Source organism: Ursus maritimus, unplaced genomic scaffold (genome assembly GCF_017311325.1).
Source record: "Ursus maritimus isolate PB19 unplaced genomic scaffold, ASM1731132v1 scaffold_20, whole genome shotgun sequence".
NCBI lineage: Eukaryota > Metazoa > Chordata > Mammalia > Carnivora > Ursidae > Ursus > Ursus maritimus.
Window position 1 is genome coordinate 50,886,473 of NW_024424453.1, and position 15,839 is coordinate 50,902,311.

Genomic DNA, 15,839 nt, shown 5'->3' on the forward strand with positions numbered 1-15,839 from the left:
CCTCAGGGTCCCATCGTGCCAGACCCTCCAGTGCCGGCTCTTGGGTGGGGAAGTGAGCTCCTGTCTTCCTCTCTCTCTGGAGAGGAGGACAGTCTCTCTTCCAATGTCCTTTTTTCTTACGGAAAGGACATGGCCCCGGTGGAGAGACTTTGTTTGGACATTCTTTGCTCCAATGTCCAATTTGGCCACACCTGTAGCGTGGGGTCTTACCTTCTCCTGTGTCTGATACTGACTTTTTCTTTGGTGCATGGTGCGTCTGGTGCCATGGGGAATACGCAATAGTGCCAGCCAATATTTGAGCCTCTATTTTACCCTGCAATTTAGCTCTCCCGTCCTTTTCCTGCTGTAAAGCCGTATGTCTATTATTAAAGACTCCAGTAGATACCTTTATTACTCACTGCGTGGGGGTTTGAGGACCTAAAGCCATTTTAGTCACTTTTTGGCTGATGTCCGGTGTCAACTGACTTATAAAATGGTTAGTGTAGTTGTTCCCTCGGGTGAGATTGGGTCCAGATTTGTATATTTATGGATGGCTTCCATCAAATGACCCTGAAACAGAGCTGGATTTTCATTGGCTCCTTGAGTGACTTCCTGAATTTTATCAAAGTTTACTGGTTTAGAGAATCCTTTCTTTATTCCTTCTATTAAACAGGTGATCCTGTGGTCTCGTCTTTCCCTTCCCTATCTTGGTAATTCCAGTGAGGTTCAGGATTGGGAACAGCAGTGCCTCCTACTGGATAATGATCTCTATCTTTGGCTGCTAGTTCATTGGCAAATTCTTTAGCCCCTGACCAGATACGATTCTTTTCCTCAGGGGTGTAATAGTGAATTCATATGATGGCTATATTCTACCAGGTCAAATTAAACATAATAGATAATTGTTGGAAGCCCTCAATACATTGAGAAGGGTTTTCAGAATATCGTCCTAACTGTTGTTTCATCAGAGCCAGTTCTGCCACGGAGAATGGGACATGGACTCTAATTGTGCCCGTTTCCATTAGCAACCTCCCTAAAACGAAGCAATCCAGGTTTCAGTGAAAGTCCTGGAAGATAGGGAGTTCTGCTCCTGGTAAGTCCAGCTGGGCTGGGAGCAGAGGGGTCTTGAGGCTTATAAGGAAGAAGAAGAGTTACAGAGCCAGTGTCTTCTTTGTTTGGATTGGCCAGTGATTCCTCCAGTAGCCCCGTTTTATTAGGAGGGAATAGGCCTACTTAGACAATCATCATCAGTAGGTCCCGAGGAGGTTTATGAAAGTGACTGGTGGTTAGACACATTCTGCAAGAAGCCCTTAGGTCCAGATTCTGATTCAGGACCATGAAGGCCTGGGCATAGGGTACCTCAGTCCATTTGCCCTGCAGAAGAGATCTAACTGATAGATAGATAGTATTAAAGCTTAATGTCCCATTAATGGGCCATTTTCCCTCATCTCCCAAAGAGTACTGGAGTCACTCGATGTTACAGAAGATCAGTTTTCTCTTTCTTAAATCTTGTAATTCAAATTGATTACCATGGATTAAAAGGCATCCCAAAGGAGAATCCTTGGGAACTAAAAAAGAAGATCCCATGTTCCTAGAAAAGTAGAGAAGGTCCATTACCAAAAATCCCCCCCTATCTCCCAGGTGGTGTCCCACACAGGAAATGTCAGAGGTTCCTGGTGTCAAAGCGACCAGAGGCACCCCTCTAAGAAGTCTCTACGAACAGTACCTTGCCTTGTAGGAGGGATGCTGGCGTCCCCTTGCTTCCCCCATTGCATCCTACAGTACAAATGGGTGCCAGTGAATGGACCGAAATGCCATGCCATGAAGAACCCACTGTTTTTAACCCATGGAAAACACTAAAAAAAAGTTTCATAAGGAGGAAATTACCCAATTTTGTAATGTAAGTAGTCAGTAGGGAACACTGGCAGAAAACAATTAAGACAAATCTACCATGATCTAAGCTCTGTTTCAATAGGTGTGGTCCTTACAGCCAGCTTCCCTTAGGAAATAGTCCACAGTTGAGTTTTAATCCAATCAGGTACTGGTTTCAGCTGGCTCTGAGCAAACGTCTCAAGAGCAAAAGTAGCTATACCAGATTGGTATCATTAGACAAATGAGGAGGAAAGATGAGTCTTATGATTGGCCATCCTAGTGACTGAGGTGGCTGTCCCATGCCCAAGAAAGACAACTTTGTATAAGGACAGAAATGAAGATAGGGCATCAAGTTTCTGGGTCTAATTACCATTCTGGCCAGGGTGCTAACTTCTGGCCAAAAGGCAATTTTCTCTTCCCCATAGAGTAGCCAAGGCCTAGAGCATTGCAGCCTGAGCAATGGACATGAAAGTGTTCCAATAAGACTGTACGCCTTGAAAAGCCCCTGAAATGAAAGGAAGAGAAGAGGAAGTATTCACCAAGTTTGCACCAAGGCCCGGAGTCCAGATGAGAAGACTTGAGCCCCACACTGACCGCCAAAATGATATAATTTGGAGTTCGGGTCTGAGAGCGAATGGTCAAGAAAGGATTCTTGAGACGTTTTTAGGGCAAAAAAAAAAGGGGGGTGATTTTATTAAAGCACGACAACAGGCCCCCTTGGGCAGGAAAGGCTGCATTCTAAGTGTGAGGAATGACTGGTTATATAGGGTTTTTAATCCTATGGAGGGGGGAGGTGACGTTAGAGCACTAGGAAATTGAGTCTATAGGTTTCTGGAGGTCTGACTATTCTCAAGATTGTGCTTTTCTTGTAAAAACTATGATTTTTATCAGGTGACCATTTGCTTTTTCCTTCCTTCATTCTTGGACAGTCCCAAGCCTGAGAAATGTCACATGTATCCCACTCTCGTCTTGGGGGTAGGGGAGATGTAGAGCGTCGGTTTGGTTTTTGCCTTCCGCTTGCCTTGAATTATCTCATCACCCCCACCAGAGCCAGCGGGGCCTGGCCCAGCCACTAGAAGGAACTACAACCTTCACCTCCACAGCCTTTTGTCCCACTGGCCTGGATGGAGGCCACAACTTCAAACTTTCTCTCCTCCTACTGCCACATTCTTGGAAAGGCTATAAGCATCTGCTCTGTTCTGAGCTTCACTGTTTTGAGGGCAGGGGACCCCAGATTGAGGGAACCCACAAGACTGTCAGAGAACAAGTGAAGCCCAAGACATACCTAAAACCCTGCCCCAGAGCAGGGTTTGGGAGTGTGCTGGGGTGAGAAGGTTGATGAGAAGCAAGGAGAAGAGGGAGGCCCACCCGGGTGCTTAGGGACTAGGCAGCCAGCGGCCAGGGTTTGCTGCCTCCATCTGCGAGGCGGGGCTTGCGGGCAGGTCCCAGCCTTTTCCAGGCGGTGTTCAGGCAGCTCCCTGTGGCCGCTGCAGCCGCCGCTCCAGCTCCAAAGACACAATCAGAAGTACGTGCTGCTCACGAAAGCCACCCCTGGGCTGGACGTTCTTCCTGAGGCCTCTGTCTCCTTTTCTGAAGGTGCTGACTCTGGAGGCCTGGAGGGAACAGGAGGCTGTCACTGATTGGCCAAGCATTAGTCCCACGGCAGGGTCCCTCGCCACCCCTTCCCAGGGGAGGGGGACCTGGACCAAAGTCGGTCGGATGTCTGTGGCTCCTGAGGGCCCCATATTGGCCTCTAAGCAACAGTGGGCACACGGTGAGGTAGAGGTCTGGGCTTCAGAGAAAGCAAGCAGCTCACCGTGGGTGGGGCCCCTGCTCCAGGTCCTTGATGGTGTCCTTCAGGGGCTGGCCGCGCGTCTCTGGCAGCAGGGCGCAGAGTAAGCCTGCCCCGATGGGGAGGCTGCCATAGATGAGCATAGGGAGGGCCGCATGGTACTCGCCCAGCAGGATCACAAGAGGGGTGAGGATACCCCCAATCCTCGAGAAGGTGCCCATGAGCCCCATGCCCGTCTGCCTGGGGGAAGGCCAGTACAAGCTGAGCAGACCCAGCCACAACTTGAGGCCACAGCTCCACCCCTGCTCTAGTGTGGGAGAGCCCAGACCCTCATTATGGCCCCACAGGCTCCCTAGGCTCAGCCGGCCCAGCCAGCCTCTGCTCTCTGCTCCCACACACTAACTGCTTACAGTCCAGCCAGGTGCCATGCCTCTCCCACCTCCAGGCCTGTCTATTTGCTGCCCTCCTGCCCACCCACCAAATCTCAGGTCAAAGACTGTACCTCCAGCCTAGCCCCCCAAACCCCACCTGAGTGTTCTCCCTTCTCAGCCATTCATTCTTAGACTTCCTCCGTATCCCAGTCTCGACAAGGCCAGGGCACAGCCTACTTCTGTATCTGTCCCCCACTGCCTAGGATACCATGGGGACTAGACTGCTAGCTGCCCTGGACCCCACCAGCACTGCTGCCCCCGAGCCGGCCTCCTAAGCGATCTGTGGAACAGCTGTGAGGGCAGAGAAGCATGGCCAAAGTCAGGGTGTTGGGGCAGTGGAGCGGAAGCTGCCGGCAGCCCTTACCGGATGATGGTGGGGAAGAGCTCAGCGGAGTACACGTAGGAGATGGTAAAGCCGGAGGCCGTGGCAAACTTGCCCACCACGGCCAGCACAGTGACCACCACCGGCAGATCTAGTGGAGGGTGCTGGTCAGCCATGTGCAGGGAGCCAGCCCCACACCGTGGACCCCGACCCCGCCCACACCCTGGACCCCGACCCCGCCCCCGCCCTGTCCTCCCACACTGCCTTCTGCACCTCGACCCCAGGGGAGCCCTCGCTCCTGAAAGGGAAGCCACGGGCTTCTGGTAACTGGGGGGTGAGGGGCAACGGAGTGGGAGAGCCAGACCTGGTACCTGCTGGGACAAAGATGATGGCAATACACATGAGGCCGCCCAGAACCAGCGTCAACATCTGGCTCCACTTGCGGCCCAACCACTGCATCGTGAAGATGCTGGAGTAGCGGGCAGGCACCTCAACTATTCCGAAGACTAGCTGCGTCAGGTAGATGTCCAGGCCAAAGTCACCGACTTGGAGGCTCAGGCCAAAGTACCCCAGACTGTCCACAAACCTACAAAGTGTCCAGGAATCCCTGTGACTGCTGGGTGATGAGACACCATCACTCTCAGGGGGGGCCTGCCCGAGCGGGAGTCACAGCAGCAGACAGTAGCACAGCCCAGGAGAAACCAGTAATGCCACCCAGGCCATCCCCGACAGTCCCCATCCTCCAGCCGACGACGCAGCAGAGACGTGGCCTCAGGACCTTGGGCCCTGCTGTACTCACCAGACACAGGAGAGAATCAGGGTCACCTTCCGGAGCTGGGGGTGTCTAAACAGATCCAGGGCATTCCCGGAGGGGCCTGTCTTCTCTGGGACGAGCTGGTAGGAAGATGCACGGTGAGGGGCGGGGCAGAAAGGTCTGCACGGGCCAGGGGCAGGGGCAGGGCCGGGCTCGGCCTGTAGGAAGTACCTGGCTCAGGAGCTCCGGGGAGAGCTTCCGCTTGTTGACCGAGGCTGCCTTCTGGATCACTTGTTTAGCCTCCTCTACCCTCTCCCAGGTCAGAAGCCACCGTGCTGACTCCGGCAGAGCCCTGCAGGGCAGGCATGGCTGTGACCTCGGAGCTGGAGCCGGGGCCTCCCAGCTGCTCCAGTGCATACGGAACCCCACACCCCTTGCACTCTGCAGTGCTCCTCGGGGTGAATGTGAGGAGTTCGCGGCAACCGCACCTCGGCCCAGCTAGCCCGGGGCGGCTTGCTCCTGGGAAGTACCTCCTCACCAGAAGTAGAAGAAGAGCAGCAAGACGGGGGCGGTGCCAGCTATTTGGAAAAGCCTCCAGTTTCGGATGCCATAGGTGAGTCCTGCTAGCGCCATCTGCCCCACAGAGAAGGCGCACTGGGCCAGGACCACAGCCTGAGTCCTCCTCGAGGGCCCTACCCACTCTGTAACTGTGCAAACAGAGAGGTTGAGGCCCGGCCAGCCCCTGCCCTCTCCCTCCCCAGCACTCCCTGGCTGTCCCTCTGTCCAGGTGGGCCTCAGTCCCCCTTGTTTGTGACCACTTGTGGTATGGGTGCCTGACAAGGCTCCCACAGGCAGGCTGGGCATGTGGGCCACTCAGACCCCGAGCCTCACCTCATGGCTCAAGGCGTCAGGACCCTGATACTCACGTAGGGTCACGTTGCTGAAGGTGTACCCAGCGACAGCAGTAGCCACGGCAAAACGCATGACCATGTAGAGCTCAAAGCTGGGCACAAAGGCTGTGGTCAGGCCGATGAGGGCAAAGAGTAGCAGCTGCACCAGGATAGTGGCCTTGCGGCCGATCCTGGAGTAACAAAGGGGCAGGTCCGTGAGGGAAGCTCTCTGAGGGGGAGGAAGTGAGGGAGACCCAGCCCTGCCCTGGACGCCAGTCAAGAGCATGGGCAAAACCATGCCAGGAACACAGGAGCATGCGAGGTCAGGGGTGAGCTGGTCAAGGTTCTTACCAGTCACAGAGAGGCCCGAAGATGAGAGCCCCAACAAGGAGCCCGGCCATGTACACCGACTGAGAGATCTCCTTCAGGTGCTTCTGATCACAAACTAGGTTGAACTGAGGCAGACACAGGCAGATGTGAACGAGGGGCAGCTGGCAGCAAGTCCTTTCTCATCTGGCCCACCCACTCTCCAACCTCTCGGGGCAGATGCCCATGGTTCCCAAACTGTGTGCAAAGGCACCCCAGGACACCAGAATAAATTCATGGGGCACAGAACAATATTTGACATTTTAAAGGAAAATATAGCAAAACTCAACATCTCTCTGATATTACAAGAACTGCCAACTAAGGACAGTTCTGTTTCAACATGAGATCATGCTACAGTCCTTGCAGTGACATCGTATCTGTGTAAAGCTATATTTTTGGCAGTTGTTTCGAAACATAGCAAGCACCACGTGGAGCGGAAAATGTTCAAGGACAGAGACGTTGTGCAGCTCCCAATAGGTACATACATCCTAGTAGTAGGTGACCGTATTTATTTAAAAATGAAAAATATTTTCTTTCAGTTTACGCGTATTATTTTTTAAAGATTTTATTTATTCGTGAGAGCGAGAGAGCACGAGCACGGGGGAGGGGCAGAGGGAGAAGCCAACTCCCTGCCTAATGAGGAGCCAGAGGACGCCGGGCTTGATCCCGGGACCCTGAGATCATGACCTGAGCCGAAGTTAGACGTGTAACCGACTGAGCCACCCAGGTGCCCTACATGTATATTATTTCTTAAAACAGCTACTAAGTTGTTAGAACGTAATTACTTTTTAAGTTGTTTGGACCTCATTAGTTAATACATAAAACTGTTAGGTTTCTCTTTTGGCCCAGAGCTGCCATGGAGAATTACTGACACACTAAGGATACAAAGGTTGGAACCTCTGACATGAGACTCACTGCTGCTTCTTGACAAATGGGGCCTCTTCCCCACAGCTAGGGCTCCCCTTAGGCCTCTTCACATTTTCTCATCTGGCTGCAAAATCTCTATGAAACTGTAATCATTTACAGGCATGAGATCCCGAGGCGCCCCCACACGCTGCTTGCAGGATATTAGGATGGAAGAACACGCACGTGCGTGTGGGCCTTCACTCGCGTGCACACACGGAGATGGGGCAACCCCCCTGGAGACTCAGAGAGAATCTGGCAGATGGACTGAGATACTGAGTGGAGACAGTACGCATGGCCGATAACTCCACGCTGGTCTACTGCAGGTGTGCAGACAGGAAACACATGCCACTGACCCCCACCCCCATGGGTCTGTGAGCCCCTCAGGGACTTCTGTGCCCCCTGCACACAGCTCAGCTCCATAGGTGAATGTTTGCAGGAGGGAACAGGCAACGTGAGCTCTCTCCCCGCAGCTCACGGTGATAGCTTCGCGATGACTATGCCTTTGGAGGGCGCACTCTGTGTTGGGTAGTCCGCTCAGTGCTTCCCGTGTGTGATCTAATGCTGACAACAATCCTTGATTTATCGGTACACTCCCCCGTGGGAGGAGAGGTTACGCACATTTTCCTAGGTCCCGCTGCGGATGGCAATGGAGTTCAGACATCCCTTCGGTGCCAGACAAGGACTGAAACAGAGTGAAAGCTAAGAGAATTTTTACTGAATGAATCAATAAATGAACTAATACCTACAGCTAGACAACTAGCCAATCATGATGATTGGCTAAAAGTCAAAATAACTTTCAGCAAGAAATTAATCAGTCCAGGAGATACCATTGTGCTCCTACTTCGGTCTCAAAAACAACTGTTAATTTTCAATATATGTCAAATGATTAACTGATTGCCTCTGGGAATGAAGTGAGGCAGGATAGGAGATTTGAACTTGTTCCACCTAGTTCTAGTTTGTTTGGTTTTTATTTAGCAACCACAGATTGCCTGTGTAGTTAGACGCTCTTTAAAATAAATAATAAGGGGCGCCTGGGTGGCACAGCGGTTAAGCGTCTGCCTTCGGCTCAGGGCGTGATCCCGGCGTTATGGGATCGAGCCCCACATCAGGCTCCTTCACTATGAGCCTGCTTCTTCCTCTCCCACTCCCCCTGCTGTGTTCCCTCTCTCGCTGGCTGTCTCTATCTCTGTCGAATAAATAAATAAAATCTTTAAGAAAAATAAAATAAAATAAAATAAAATAAAATAAATAATAAATAAAGGCCTGCTGCTATCAGCCTCTGGAGTCTGAATTGAACAACTCTGTGTGACTTTGAGCCTGTGAGCCCATCTGTTGGTGCCTTGGTTTCCCATGTGCAAAATGGGGATAAAATATACTACGTAGAGTCCCCCAATAGGATTAAAGGAGTTGACACACGTAACATGCTTATCATGATGGTGAGCACAGTGGCTGTCACCCAGGAAGCCCTCAGTAAATGTTAGCTCAGCAGAGGGTGCTCTGGCCGCCGTGCTCATGAAAGTCACAGCTGGTGACAGACATCTCGGACTGAAGGCATGGCTGCCAATCCCAGGGAGTCTTCCAAGGCTGGCGCTCCTGCTCATTGGCCACCATTCACTACCTCCTTATAGTTTATATACCCCTTATTTCATTAAATCCTCATTCTAACCACATAGAGGCTTATCATTCCCACTGCGCAGCTACAGAGACTACGGCTCGGAGAGGGGCCAAGAAGTGGTGGATCGTGTCGCAGAGGGAACCGAGACAAGAGGGCTCCACCTTGGGACGCCAGCCATTAACCTCCCTGGCCCTAACACCTAGAATGGATGGTTCTGTCTGGGGCCTGCCACAGAGGTACACAGAATCCCACCTGCATTCTTGGTACACACCTGCCACATCTCCCTCCCTTGTTCCAAAAGCTTTGGTGGCTCCCTCTGGTCTCTAGGAGAGGGCCCAAATTCCTCAGCTCTGTATCTAAGACGGTTTAAGAGTCGGCTCTTGCCCATTTCCCAACCTCTTTGTTGTACACATTCCTTAAATGTGCCAAAGCATTTTCATGCCTCCAGTCCTAGAAATGGCTGTTCTCTCTGCTTCCCCTTCCCTCTCATTCCTGCCCCTTCTCTGGTCCCAGGACAGATCACACTGTTGCTATTCACTCCAAGTCTATTTCCCTCCCTGTTCAGAGGTTCGTGTGGACAAGGCTGGGAGTCATATTTTCTTTTACCATGGATGGACACCCAGGAAATGTTGGGAAATAGACTGAGAAGGAGAAATATACTTTAAGAGCACACACCCTATAAGACAATGTGTTCTTTTCTTCTTAAATTAGGCCTGTTTGAATTTCAGTTTGATTATGAAGCTGCTAATTATAAGGAAAGTTGGGATGTCAGCTCAGAGAGAGTCCTCTGAATTGGTGTGGCAGAGCCCCTCCTCATAGATGGGAAACAGGGGTAGTAGGTCTCACACCAATGCAGCTCTCAAAGCGAACTTGGAGTTATCGTTTGGGGCAGGGCACAAAGTACCAAAGGTGTACATTCTCTTGAGAATCGAAGTTCTCAGGAGGGTTGGAGCAGGAGAAATATGATAGGAAAGGACAAGAGGTCCAAGGCCCAACCCCAGACAGGCTAGGTTGATGATTAAAGACAAAGAGGGGAGCCCCAAATCCTCAGATAAGGAGACAAGGTGCCTCCCTCCTCTGATCATTCCCTGTAAACACTCGGGGAGCTTTGGTTGAATAAAATTGCACAAACAGTCCAGCACAGGGTATGAACAGGGCTGGAGTCGGCTCCGAGCAGTCTGGTTGTTGGCCTGGACTTTAAGGATGGTTTTTGGCCAGGTGGGCAGAGTTTGAGCACGTGTGGGGGTAGGCACCCATAGCATCAGAGGACCTGGAGCATGCTGGGGACATGGGGAGGCCAATGAGGACCAGCCTGGGCTCTGCTGGGGGAGGTCCTAGGCTGCCTACCCCCCTGTGGGGCAGAAGGAGGTGGAGGGTCACGAAGAAGACAGGCAAGACATATCCTCAGGCTACAAGGGTTCTGGGGGCAGGTTTATGGTCACATTTTAAAAAGTGAATGCCTGGGGCACCCGTCTGGCTCAGTCGGTAGAGCATGCAACTCTGGATCTCAGGATTGTGAGTTTGAGCCCTGCATTGGGTGCAGAGATTACTTAAAAATAAAAAAATATATATATATTTTAAAAAATGTGAATGTCTTTTGTTAAAACATCATCCTCTGAAAGCCTCTAAAAAGTAAATACTTGTTTGCTCACGGGGGAAAAAAACAAATATTTAATCTCTGGACTCGATTCCCCTCTCCACAAAGCCTCAGTATTTGCCACCATCAAGGTAAGTTGTCCAGACCCTCCCAACAATGCCCACACCTCAGGATTCTGGACCATCTGTGCTCTTTCCTGCTCCTGCAGGAACCTGAGTGGGAGCCCCACCTCCACAATCAGCTCATTAGGTTGCCCTGACCAAGTCATTTCTCTCCTCTGTGCCTCAGTCCCAGCTTCTGGGAAGCAGCAGAGTGGGCACAGATGCTTCCAGAGAGCCCTTTTTGCTCAGGTGGCTGGAATGGGAATCTGTTTATCTGCCTGGATCCTTCCTAAGAAAATAAGTTTAGCAGAGCAAGTGCTGTCATCTGCAGGACAAGTCCTAGAGTCATGGGTGTCCTCCGGCACCCCAGAGGGCAGGTAGGCATAGCTCTAGAAAGAGCAGCTGGAAGGCAGGAGGCCCACGGCAGGCAAGCAGGAAGGCAGACAAGTGGACAGGGGTACAGGAAGCTAAGTAAGCAGGCAGAGCACAGGGGCCGACTGAACGACAAAGGCCAATGGACAGATTGATGGGAACACTGGAGGGAGGGAAAGACACAAAGACAGGAAAGCAGGAGGGGACAGGAAGAAAGGCAGGGAACTGGGCAGATAGGCAGAGGGACAAACAAAAGGATAGGGATAGATGCATGGACAGATGGGCAGACAGACCAGACAGAGAAGATGGAGAGAGAGGTAGAGGGGCCAATAGTTGGAGGACAAAGAGAAAAGCAGGATGAGTGGGGAAAAAAAGGAAAAAGAGCAAGAGGGGACACCCCAATGGTCCATCATTCAGGCACGGGTGCTTGAGGCCGGACACAGAAGCGGCAACACCCGTCCCTGAGGGCAGAGGACCAGACAGAGTCGCTGACCAGCCCCAAAGAGGCAGACAGACAGAAGGGCAGCCCTACCTCGTTCTTGAGGGACAGAGGCCTGTTCTCAGGATACTCCCAGCCTGCCTCACAAGGCTGTGTCTCATTGAAGCGGTGGCTGAGGATGTCCTCCAGGCTGGCATTGTTGGGGGGCGGCCGGAACATGAGGCAGGGCTCGGGCCTGCCTGCAGCATCCAGAGGCATGCTCAGTGACAGCTGCTCGACAGCACTCAGGTTCAAAGTGTGGTTCTTGACCCAGGCCACTGAGCAGTGGTGGGCCTCATCCTGGATCATGAAGACCTGGGCAAACATGTAGTAAGCAGACAGGAAGTTGGGGATACTCAGCAGTATCAGCAGCTGTACCTGGAAGCGTCCAAGGTCACCTATTTCAGCCAGGACCTCGGCAAACTGAGCCATGTCTACCAGTCAGCCTGGGGCCACCAAACAGCTCTGCCCCTTGGCTCTGGGGGACTTGCTCCTCTGAGCAGTGATGACAGCTGCATTAATATTTAATCCAGCCTTGCCTGGCCTGACTTGTCACACTTCAACACCCTGGCTGTAGCCTGGGAAGGATAGAATATGATGAAAAACTAGTCCACTCTGGCTTGCAGAATCCGAGGATGCTTTATTGACAGTATGATGGACATAGGCCTCACAAGAGGATCTTCTCAGGCCCAGCACAGGAATGAGCTCTAGCCAGATGTTAAACAGTGCACAAGCAGCCCCCTCCAATTGCAACATCCTAAACAAGTCACCCCCAGCTTAAATCCCTCCCATTACGATAGACATCAAATTCTGAGAGTAGTTCCAACACTCAGAGGGACGCAGAAGTCCCTTCTAGGGACCAACCCACAATAGACAATGGGGGTAAGTCAGGACAGTAGCAGGGACCCAGCTTGCAACTAACACGGTCAGCAGCCCAATCCGGCCTCTTGATGCTGCTGATCTTATCTTTCTCCTAGGGGTCCCCAGCATGTGGTAGGGCAGTAAGTAGGCCAAGAGACCCTCCAAGGGCATAAGTGCCTTTCCTTCTCAGTACCAAAGACAATCCAAGAGCACACAGCAATTACAGAAGAGCCAAGAGTTGCATTTTGAGCTCTACTCTAATCGAGGAAGGAACCATTAACACGCGACCAAGATAAAGCACATGCAAGCTGCTGCGGGGAAGCTTCATTCACAGTAGGTAATCTCAGTGATAACGGAGGAACGCAGGACAAAGTCTCCCTCGATCATGACTTCAGCTGTGGAAGCCTTTGCTGGAGTCAAGGTTTGGATGGGTGCATGGTGGCTGGTAGGTCAGGATTCTTACAGGACTGGAGAATAACAGGACCTCTGAGAGGAGGAATCTCCCATCCTTTTTACCCTGGAAGAGGTCTACTGGAGGTAGACCCAGGGCTTGGAAAGCATCTAGTTCAGTCATGGGAGGTGGGGAACGATAGGACTGAAGATGGCATTCAAGAAAAATACACATGTGTGTGCGTGTGTGCTCGTGCAGACACACACACACATGCATTCAGATATTTGTCTGTGTATGCATGGGAAAGCCTTCTCATGTTTGAATTCTGAACCATTTTAAGAGAAGCTGAGGAGCACAGGTGAAGGGAATGCAAGGAAGCAAGCAGTTCAGGACACAGCATGCCTGTGTCTGGTCCCCTGGCCAGCATAGCCACCGGCTCCTTATTAGTCAGCCAGCATGCATAGCAGGTGAAGGCAGGGCAGAGGCAAGGAAGGGCCCATGACCCTGCATAAGGAGAACACCTCCCTTTCTGCCTCATCCCAAATTCCCTGCCAGTCCCACCACTGTCCCCAGCTCTATCTTTTCTTCCTTATCTCGCTTTCCTGCATGTGCTTGTCCTTAGCATCACCTCAATTGAATTACCAAGAAAACAGATGCTGCCAGTTGCCACTGACCAATATGGGGCTCTCCCAGTGGAAGAGAACTGAGATGGAGACAGGAGCCTGTCCTCAGCCCTCATCGTCTTCTTACTCCATTCAAGGAGAGGATTTTTGATTGTCAGGCTCCAAGCAGCCAAGGGAGCTGGAGCTAGGAGGCAGGAAGCTTGTGATCCTGAGTCTGTCCCTTGTTAAACAAAACAAAATTCACTGTGATCCTGAGTCTGTCCCTTGTTAAAAAAAAAAAACAAAATTCAACTGAGTAGATTGAAAGATCTAATTGGCTTTACTCCTTGATTCATGAATTGGGCAGCATCCCATCTAGCAAGTAGAAAGGAGATCCAAGGAGCTGTACAAAATGGTAGCCTTTCATAGGCACAAAAGGGCAGAAAAAAGAAAATTTCCTGCAAAGAGTGGATGTTTCTGGCAAAGTTGGGGGAAGGTAGGGGGCCTATCAGGTAGATTACCTCTCTAGTGCTGACCAGATAATTCCAGATCCACTGGTTAAAGGTCACATTCCTGAAGAGGCTAAAATTGCAATGAGGTCAGGTGTTAAATCTTGGTTTGCTGACATGGGGCTTAGCACAAGTGACTCTATTTTGGGCCTCTTACATCTTTTTTAACAATTCCTCCTTTTGATCAGACTCTAAGCTTAACTAAGGGATGGGATCAAAATGTAAAGTATTTAGTGCTACTCTCAGCTACCACACTATAGTCCTCACAGCTTTAACTTATCCTCTTTGTGACAGTCATAGGTCATGATGTTTTTCGCTGAATCTCTGTGGTGCTCACAGATCACGACTTCAGGTTCATAATTTTTTACTTGGTCTTTCTCCTTAGTCCTTTTTTGACAGTACAGTCTTAGGGAGATCATTTGCTTGGTGGCTAGTGGCTGCAAACATGCATTTAAACTTTTGAGAGAATACAGCATGCCAAGGAGACTACTATGATTATTGTAAGCAGGATAATTCCCAATGTCTGGAGTGCACTTCAGAGCCATGGTCCCTAAGACCCAAACCAGTCAAAATCAAATAAGTCAAAGGAAGACCCTTGTCAAGTGGTTTGTTCAGTGATCTTATTTAGCCGAGTTTCAACTTCCCCAGAAGCGCTAATGCGGGTACAGCCTGGGGTGTTGTCCACTGCACGGACACCTCATTGCTTAGCTAAACGATAATCAAAGGCTGTCCTATTAGCAAGAACAACTTTGGCTGGTTAGTCTAAGGGTTTTTATTGGTTGCTATTGCTATGGCACAGATTCTGCAATACTTTCCAGGGTTAGGGAGAGTTTTCCTATCACACTGTCACTTGTATTCACTCCTAACTGGGGAAAAGGGCAAGAAGCATCCTGAATGATGAAAGCCGCCAGGTAGGTCCTTTCTAACTTGACAATGTAAATTCAGGGGAGTCAACCAGTGAGGCGTCTGTTCATGAACAGCTAGGGGCACTGCCCAGCAATACGCCAGCTATCTGGGCATCCATAGCCCCAAGGAGGATGATAACCACCCAAAGATTAGTCCTGTCGGGGCACAAACCACTCCTGCTAAGGTGGCACTCCTTCTAGCATCGTGGACAAGTCAGAGCTTTTGGTGACACATCCAGCAGTCTGCATGGTTACCCTCCTTCGCAATGGCCTAGGAGATACAGATGACGGTGTTATCTTTCCAGGCCAATACCAGATGAGGGAAGGGGAGGGGAGGGGAGGGAAGGGAAGGAGAAATTTCACGTTTAATTAAGCTAATTAATAAGCGTTGATCCAGCGTCTTAGGTGGAAGCAGTCTGCATTGGTATCAGCTGCTTCTCTTCCCCATCAGTTTGATTTTGAGCACTGCAGCTGGAACTGACATTCCAGTTCCTGGACTCTAAAGTAGCCCTTTTTAATTGAGAGACATGGACCCAAGATCCAAGTCCCTGAAGTTTGGCTGCCATCTGAGCAGTGAGGAGGACTTGTATAGTCCCTTCCAAGAAGGTTCAAGGGAAGACTTTGTTCTTAGTTGACTCCAAATCAGAAGGGTGGGAGAAAAATTGGAAATGTTAGTTTAGAGAGCTGTAGCCAGATAATTGAGGAAACTAGAATTCAGAATCTAGTCTAGTTCACAGGTGTATAACAATCCCTCAAAGACAATTAACAGGGCTAGACTCTAACATCTATCTGGTACATACATAATTTTTCTCTCTACAGTTACATCCATTTTTTTTTTACCAGAGATAATCACAGTAAAATTAATATGCATTAAACTCAGCCTGATTATTTCTATAAGTGTAGTAAGAATAACAATGGAGCATATAAGCTCCTTTTAGAGCTTGCTTTGCTTCAACTTTTCATAGTGAATCTCATATATTGAACTCTTCAAAGCTTCTGAGGCCAAAAAGCCAAGCCAAGGGCTCATCATTAGATTTTTACATGCAATACCTATGGTTTGGGTGAATTCCTCCTTTCTCAAGGTCCCCAAAATATTTTG

General features: G+C 50.5%; 1 protein-coding gene across 2 annotated transcripts; it reads right to left on the reverse strand.

Moving 5' to 3' along the window:
* Positions 1-2,516: 2,516 nt before the first annotated feature.
* On the reverse strand, positions 2,517-13,251 carry SLC22A13 (solute carrier family 22 member 13). 2 transcript variants are annotated; one of them, XM_008710172.2, is made up of 10 exons: positions 11,527-13,251; positions 6,389-6,492; positions 6,074-6,228; positions 5,686-5,854; positions 5,379-5,499; positions 5,193-5,287; positions 4,765-4,979; positions 4,436-4,544; positions 3,665-3,880; positions 2,517-3,461 (listed from the first exon to the last, which is right to left on the reverse strand). In XM_008710172.2, exons 1-10 carry the CDS (start codon positions 11,902-11,904, stop codon positions 3,368-3,370), a joined length of 1,656 nt encoding a protein of 551 aa, XP_008708394.2. In that variant the 5' UTR covers positions 11,905-13,251; the 3' UTR covers positions 2,517-3,367. The 2 variants fall into 2 exon arrangements, with proteins under 2 accessions (XP_008708394.2, XP_040492885.1); XM_040636951.1 differs by lacking the exon at positions 2,517-3,461 and having other exon boundaries at positions 3,723-3,876.
* Positions 13,252-15,839: the final 2,588 nt, after the last annotated feature.